Source organism: Dipteris shenzhenensis, chromosome 24 (assembly GCF_047967505.1).
Source record: "Dipteris shenzhenensis isolate YYH24624 ecotype China chromosome 24, Dip_SZ_1.0, whole genome shotgun sequence".
NCBI lineage: Eukaryota > Viridiplantae > Streptophyta > Polypodiopsida > Gleicheniales > Dipteridaceae > Dipteris > Dipteris shenzhenensis.
This window is the reverse complement of record NC_141619.1, coordinates 32,721,660-32,729,553: the sequence shown is the minus strand read 5'-3', so window position 1 is coordinate 32,729,553 and position 7,894 is coordinate 32,721,660. Positions and strand designations below refer to the sequence as shown.

The 7,894-nt window shown below is 41.9% G+C and overlaps 1 protein-coding gene across 1 annotated transcript; it reads right to left on the bottom strand.

The window, feature by feature from the left end:
* Positions 1-340: 340 nt before the first annotated feature.
* LOC147886504 (flavonol synthase/flavanone 3-hydroxylase-like) lies at positions 341-1,602 on the bottom strand. Its single transcript, XM_087395265.1, has 4 exons — positions 1,567-1,602; positions 1,249-1,413; positions 738-1,061; positions 341-625 (listed from the first exon to the last, which is right to left on the bottom strand). Exons 1-4 carry the CDS (start codon positions 1,600-1,602, stop codon positions 341-343), a joined length of 810 nt encoding a protein of 269 aa, XP_087251391.1.
* Between the last annotated feature and the right edge of the window lie 6,292 nt (positions 1,603-7,894).

Sequence of the window (7,894 nt, the reverse complement as noted above, 5' to 3'; positions counted from 1 at the left end):
ATTCATTGATATATACTCTAGCTCAATACAACACTATGGCACTACCTTATTTGGAAAACACTAGTTAGAATCCATAATCTACATACTTTTATAATCAGTAATTTATCATACTTCATCCAAAAGCTTTAAAGTTCACATATGATGAACATAGGATGATATATAGCTCTCTTTTTTTCAAGACACCCCCACACTCAAATACCCATAGCCAGTTCGAGGGGCCAACCATGTGTGTGGCTTACACAGACATGGAGCAGAGGAGCTTCTAAGGGGAATCGAATGCAGGTGAGCGAATGCATCCATCATATATAGCTTTATTGTTTACATGTTCTTGGAAAAATATCTATAGCTGATTATCATACGATCCTCTCTCCTGGATGTCAATTTTTATCGATTCCACCATGGCCTTCCCACGAACACCAGTACTGGCGTAGAAGTTCATGTTGCGATAGTCGAAGAATTTAGACGGCTCATACCTTCGTGGGTTGTTATCCGTGACAAGTTCAGTCGCAGGACCGATCACAGATTGCAACGACGGCCCAAAACATGTAGCTATGGACATGCGCGATCGTGTCGCGTTCACCAGTGCTCGATGCTCCACGCTTTCGTATCGTCCGTTGCTCAAGATCTGCGCATCGCCCACTTTTTAGAAACCAGCAATTCACATTCATGCTGAACTATACCCAATATGTATTCAGCGAGTTCGGATCTTTTCCAGTGTCGAAATTGAGCGGTCTCACCTCAAGCTGATCTCCTACAAGGACTACGAGAGCATCCTTGCTCGAAACAACGTCAATCCATTCCCCTTCGTGTCGTATCTGTAGACCAGGAACATCTTCTGAGAGCAGGACGGTCAACCCGGTGATGTCCGAATGTGCCGCAATGCCCAGAACCAGGTCGGGATTCGGACAGGGAGCGTAATAATTTGCCACAAAAAACTGAGTCGAGTTGAAATCGTCGAAGGCCTGTGCTATGAAATCGGGGCAAACTACCAGACTTTCCGATACGGCAGACAGGAGTCGCAAACCGAGCGACCTCACCTCTTTACAATATTTTGAGACCGCCTCCCTGAGCAAACGAGGTCAAAAACATTTTGATCCATCAGCGAGCATTGCTAACAAACCGATTCTCTAGATCCAACAGCAGGAAATGTTGCTACACCTGTAGGTCTCGGGTTTAACTGGCCGAAGTGCCGATAAATGCTTCTAGAGGGTTCGCGTGATGTCTAAAAAATTCCCTCGACAAACGTACGTATTCTATGTCAGGGTTGAAGCTCGTTCCATATTGCACACTGTTGTTCGCCTCAAGCACCGAGTCATAAATTCGTTTTTCCTCAACAGGCAGCATGAAAAATTGACGACCGACGTCTGCAAGAGTCTCCTCGGCAAGATCGGAAGCAACGCCATGGTTTACAACCTACGCGAAAAAAACTCTTGAGCGAGGCGTTTTTTTTCTCTGCAGACAAGAGAACGAGCGGACAAAAGTCGATGAAATTCACCTGGAAGCATCCCCAGTTCCGGCAAGCGTGCCGGATTTGCGTTAAGATGGCAGGCCTTCCAAGTCTATAACGGGAACGGCTGGATCAGCCTGCTTCTTTGTATTCATGATTGAAAGGAGGAGGGGTTACAGAGGCAACTGCAGGAGATGAGCAGAAACCAACTAACACCCTCTCGACCTCATTTGCAATCAGCCTTGTCTTGTGATAAAGGAAGCTCGCCTCGCACTGCCTTGTGATAAAGCAAGCATTTTTGAATTTAAAAGAGAGTTTGGTTGTTAGCAAGCACTTTTGGATGTAAAAGACAAAGCAAATGATTTTTAAAAAGAGAGTTGGGTTGTTAAAGGGCAATTTTTATAGGATGATCTCTTGTAAGAAACACACAACTACTTGACTTTAAAAAATATATATACACAAAAGAGTTCCAATCCTCCACTATAGCACTCCCTCTAATAAGGATGGGTGCTAGCAAAGTTATACTTGCCTATTTTGTTCACGCTTCAAACTTTTCTCCTGGGGGGGTCACTCATCATATGTAATCCTATCACGTGAGTTCAACAGAAGGATATTTTTTATTTCTAAAATTTATAGAAATAAATATACATAAGGGACTATTTAAATTAGTTTTGGAAAAAATTTATAGATTTGTATAGAAAAGGGGTACATTTTATTACATGAAAAATTTACAGATAAGGGATTTTAGAAATAGGCCTTGAACGCACGTGATATAGAGGGTTTATACATAGTGACCCCCCTGAGCTTTTCTCACCAGTTTTGGTGTACATGTTCAGACACGTGAGCAGATTACTTCCAAGGAGGGGTCCATCAAAACAATGGCTTTTCCACCCGCCCATACCTGCGCGAGTGAACAATAAAAAGAGCCTCTTCACATGAACGGTTATAAACCAAGCTGGATGTCGAATTTCAAATAAGGTTTACGTGTGGTGGCTTTGGAGGAAAAACTTGGTTCTGCCCAAGCCCCTGCCCTTGAGGTGGGGCCAGTAGCAGAAAAACCTAGTTGCTAGTAAGGAAGGTGAAGGCACTCAAAATTCGGAAGAGGGAGGGGGAGGGGATGGTTTGCAAACCATCCCTCCCGCGTTTACAAGTTCTAAGGGTGTTTACAGACTAGGGCACCATGGGCAATGCCCACAGGACTGGATCTTGCAGGAATAGAAAGGGTTTATAAAGGGTCATCATCTTTTGGAGGAAATCATAAATATATGGGAGGGGTGTGAATATGCCAAAGAAACAAAACAAGACATATTCTTCCTCAAGGTAGACTTTGACAAAATTAAGGATTTTAGAGAGCAGCTCATTAATGTTGATGAGATTGTCCTAGATTCATAGGTATTTTCTACGACACTTGATGGGCTCCCTGACTCATACTAGGGATTTGCTACGACATTGAGGCTGGTGGGCCATGGGCAACCCCAACCACTATAGCTTCAATCAGCTTGTTTTTCTTCTCCTGCAAGAGGAGCAAAGCTGCACCAATCAGGCTTCCTCCATTCATGCAAATCATGCCTTTGCTACAGATCATAGAGCCAAGGGCAAAGGGGTCAAGAATTTCAGCAAGCCCAAGACTTTTGAACCTTCATCAACTTTAGAATCTGCCCCATCAGATGTGAAGAGAAAAAGCAGCAAGCGCCTAATCATCGCAGAAGCCAGGTCATGACATCTTTGAATGCCGCAAGCGCATAGCTTCAGAGAAGACAAAACAGCAAACAGATATTGCTACCACAAATGCCTCTATTGTCCTTGAACATGCTCATGAGACATCACTGCACGTGATGAGTGGGCATTTGTTGTGACATGCCAGTACCATTGAGAGAAGCATGCTATAGCCTTGTCTATCTTAGATTCTGAGTCAGATTAGTACTTTGACAGTGGGCATTTGTTGTGACATGCCAATACGATTGATAGAAGCATGCTATAGCTTTGTTTGTCTTAGATTCTGAATGAGATTGGTACTTTGACATTGATGCTTCTAAGCACATTACTTCTTGCAAATCTCTCTTTCAGTTTTAGGGGCTTCTTTATCATGGTGGCACAGTTACATGTGCTAACAATGCATCTTATTCTGTGAAAGGGATTGGCCAAGTTGAGGTCAACCCAGTATCAGGGGATACAATTACACTTACTAAACAATGCCTCTATTATTGAGCTTGCATGCTTGTAAAAGGTCCAGCCAATCTAATGGCAAGCCAACCTTTCAAATCATAAAATCACAAAAAGAACTAATCCAAGATACTATCCCCGCAGATGAATCTTTTCAAATTAGGGGAGAATTGGGGCCTAAAAAGTGCCTCGTAAGAAATTGATTAAGAAATGGATTAAGTTAATTACAAGTGAACCACTATGGTAACCCATGGGCTAAGGGCCCCTTAGCATTTACTCAACTGACATGGTTTGAAATTGATCAACCCATGCCTTTGGATGGAGGTGGGTGGTGGATGGATCAAAGGCCTAGGATGGCTTTGGTGGGCTCCAAGTGGCAAGATCTGACAAGGGGAGGGCAAGGTTTGACTTTGTGGAGGCCTCAATAAGAGCACATGCTCATCCATTCTCATCTTCCCTTATGCTCATTCCTACTCCTCCTTCCTCCTACTCATGCAAGCTCCTCTTACCTCATGCTCACGCCTGCTCCTGTTGCTTCTACTCCTCCTACTCATGCATATTCGTCTGCCCTCATCCTCACACCTAGTCCTCCGCTTGCTTCTCCTCCCTCATAATCATTTATGGTCCTTCTCGTCCCTCCTCAAACATCACCTACCTTCTATCATGGCCTATCATAGTCTCTATAAACTTCGCGACTATTGATGGCACCATTTGAGGAGATCTCCCATGTTACCATGTGACCGTACAGTTGCAGGATCAATATGTGATCCATGATGAAAAGAAGCATCTTGAACCTCTGGAGGTGCTCTAAAGAGGAGAATATGAGATAAAATGTTAATTTCGTAGTGTTTCAATGTAATTTCTTACTTTGGATTATCCACAGTGGTGTATTGCTTTTGCTAAGGTTCCCTTAGTTGTTCTTTCATATCACTAAACCACCTTGAAATAATTTGATGCATTACATGAGAATATATATTTTGAAGAGGAATCTAAAATTTTCATTTTCTATGTTTTCTTGGTCATGGAGGTTGGCTATGTTTATGTATCTTTTATTTTAATTTTTAGGTTGGCTACTATGTCACCTTGTAAAGGATTGATGCATTTCATGATTTTCTATGAAGAAATATAGATTTTGGAGGGGTAGATGAAGGAGTTTGACAACTTCAGCCATTTCGATGTCCATTTTTAGCAAATGTAGGAGGAATTTAACCATGGCACAGAAGGCAAAGTTGGTCAGGACATCATGGGGTGTCCAAAAATGCCAAAACCCGCCACGGTGTGAATTTGGCCATTTGGACGGTGTTGGCATTTTTGGACACCCCATGATGTCCTGACCAACTTTGCCTTCTGCGCCGTGGTCAAATTCCTCCTTTATTTGCTAAAAATGGTCACCAAAATTACCAACCTTGGTCCAGAGTATTTTTTTGGCTTGGAATATTCATAATATTTTCCTAAATTAATTTTACAAAAATATATATACAAGTAATAGAACTTAATTGCATGGAATATGAAGAGATAGTAAAATAGCTATAACTTTTGCACTATAACTCCGATTGCAAATTTTTTTAGTTCGAAATCGAGAGCATGAGTAGCTCTATGATATTTGACTAGAAAAATACGATCTATGATCCTATTTTTCCCTGAATGTTCAAATTCAATGTAGAAGACCTTTAAAAATCAGTCACAAGTTGAGGAGGTCATAAATTTGTAATTACTTTGGATACAAATGAAGGAAAAGGGACAAGTTTGCATATAAAAGGTTCACCTCTCTACACGATGAACTTGGACATGGTGTATTCAATACTCTACAATTCAAAGCGACATTACCTTATACTGAATTAACAACACATTGAAAATTTCAACCATGACTGAATCAAAATTATTGCTTATGACATGGTATCTTGCAAGGAAGATAATGTGATAAAATGTACATTTTTGTATTATAATCTCTCCATTCAAATACAAAGACTATTCATAGCCTATACCTCCTCTTTGCTACCTCTAATACATAGAAAAAAGAGGCTTTTGAAATCCCCAAGTAAGATCCTAATACTAATACCATTAAGGCTCTCCTCTCAGGGTAGCCAAGCACAAAGTATTTTACACCATTGCCAATGGGATACAATACAATAGGGGAAGCCATGTGATGTGGATCACAATGATCAAGGTGTCAATACTTTGATGCACTTCAGTAGTTAAGTAGGCCATTCTAAAAATTGGATGTGGAAGACCACAACGTATCCTCCTGCTCGACTAATATAGTGCACCAATGTGATCTCGAATGCCTCTTGCATCAATTCAACAACCATTACATTAGCAGACCTAACAAAGCACATTACATTAAAAGACCATAAAATATAAATCAATACATAGGATGCTTACCATCATGGCATTATCTGCTTTAATGATGCAAGCAAGGCAAATAGGTATAAACTGTAAACTTTAGACATGAAAACTTTAGACATATTACTAGAAAACTTTGGACACGAAACCACACAATAAAACCATCAAAAGTAAATTCATCAATGTTTTTAATGTCCTCCAAGTCGTGAAGAAAACCTATGCAAATTCCAAAATGTCCAACCTACAATTTATGGGATAGCTTGTACTAGTCAAACACATTGTTTGATGTTGCACGAGGGATAAAATGGACATTTTCTTGCATTTCTCTAGATTCTTGCCTACTATTTCACCATTTCAAGTAAAGTTGAAGGACTATACATTTTTTTTTCCATGACTAAAAGGTATTCCTGCACATAACTTACAGACAGTCCATTGTTAGTTATATCAAAGATTCCACTACTTCCCACTCCTGTGTTAAAATAGGATCTTGTAAAGAAGATAGGCAAGGAAGGTACATAGAAATACATCCTTCCTCTTAGGAAGCTTATGTGGACCCTTGGCAAAACCTTCCATGGCTATCTAGTTAGTCACACTGTAAGTTCAAGTCATCCAATGCATTTTTCGTGTTCTAGAACACACTAGAGTTCACAATATTGTCAACTTCTATCACTTTCTTCCTAACCATGCCTCTAGAACACACTAGAGCTCACAATATTGCCAGCTTTGGTCACTTTGGTCACTTTGTTCTTGACCATGCCTCTACCACACACTAGAGCTCACAATATTTCCAGCTTGTGTCACTTTGTTCCTGACCATGCCTCTAGAACACACTAGAGTGCACATCATTCCCACCTTATACCACTATGTTCCAGGCCATGCCTATTGGGAAAACAATAGCTGTAGGAAAGGAAAGAGCAGTTGTATCCTATATGAGAAGGAAAAGAAAGAGGGAAAAAGTGCCTGTAGGAGGGCAAAGAGTTGCTATAGCAAAAGGAAAAGTGCCTATAGGAGGGAAAAAAGCACCTGTACCAGAAGGAGAAGCACCTGCAGAAGGGAAAGAGAACTTGTAGGATAGGGCAGCTAAGCAAGAGGCCATAGAGCAAGAGAGGGTAGATCAAGAGAGGAAAGAGAAGGTGGAGGTAGAGCATGAGGGGATAGAGCAAGTGGAGGCACAGAAACAGTGAGAAGATCAGGAGAGAGAAGACTAGGTGTAGGAGGTGCTGCAACCCAAATTTTGAAAAATGGAGGGAGAGAGCAGCTGGACTAAGGCAAAGGAGAAGAGAGAGGGGGAAGGCCCACAGTAGGCTAGAGGACAAAAGAAATTCATCCAAAAGGTCCCACAATGGAGGGAGAGGGAAGTTGGACTAGAGCAGAGGAGCAGAGAAAGGGAGTAGACCTGCAGTAGGCTAGAGGACAAAAGAAATTCATCCAAAAGGTCCCACAATGGAGGGAGAGGGCAGTTGGACCAGAGCAGAGAAGCAAACAAAGAGGGGGCAGACCTGCAACACACCTAAGGAGAAGAGAAATTCAACCACAAGGACCCACAAAGACTTAAATATGCGATTTGGGGATGATCTGGGTGCACATGGGAGGGGGGTCAAGCATGGGTTAAGGGGGGGGAGGATGGTTTGGTTGGTCCCCAATGTAAGAGGAATAGCCAATAGGGGATCTTTGCATGCCTGCCATCCCTCCACCTCAACATACCATTGCCCCACACAAAGGAGCACTCTCATTGGTACACCTCAAATCCCTCTCTAATCCCTTGAAATTAGGAAATACTGATTGGAGGCCCTTTTGAGACCCCATTTCTCCCCTAATGCCTTTCACACATGCATGCACTATGTTTGCTTACCACACTTAGGCCTACGTCTCTCACTGGAATAGAGCCGGAATACGACCCGAGGCCCTAAGCTACACTTAAACTACAAACGACGACACCAA

Coding starts and splice junctions, on each gene's coding strand:
- LOC147886504 (XM_087395265.1), bottom strand. CDS start 1,602: ATGAATACAAAGAAGCAGGCTGATCCAGCCGTTCCC. Junction 1,414..1,566: donor AGGCTGATCCAGCCGTTCCC/GTTATAGACTTG, acceptor TTTTTCGCGTAG/GTTGTAAACCATGGCGTTGC. Junction 626..737: donor TTGTAGGAGATCAGCTTGAG/GTGAGACCGCTC, acceptor GGCGATGCGCAG/ATCTTGAGCAACGGACGATA.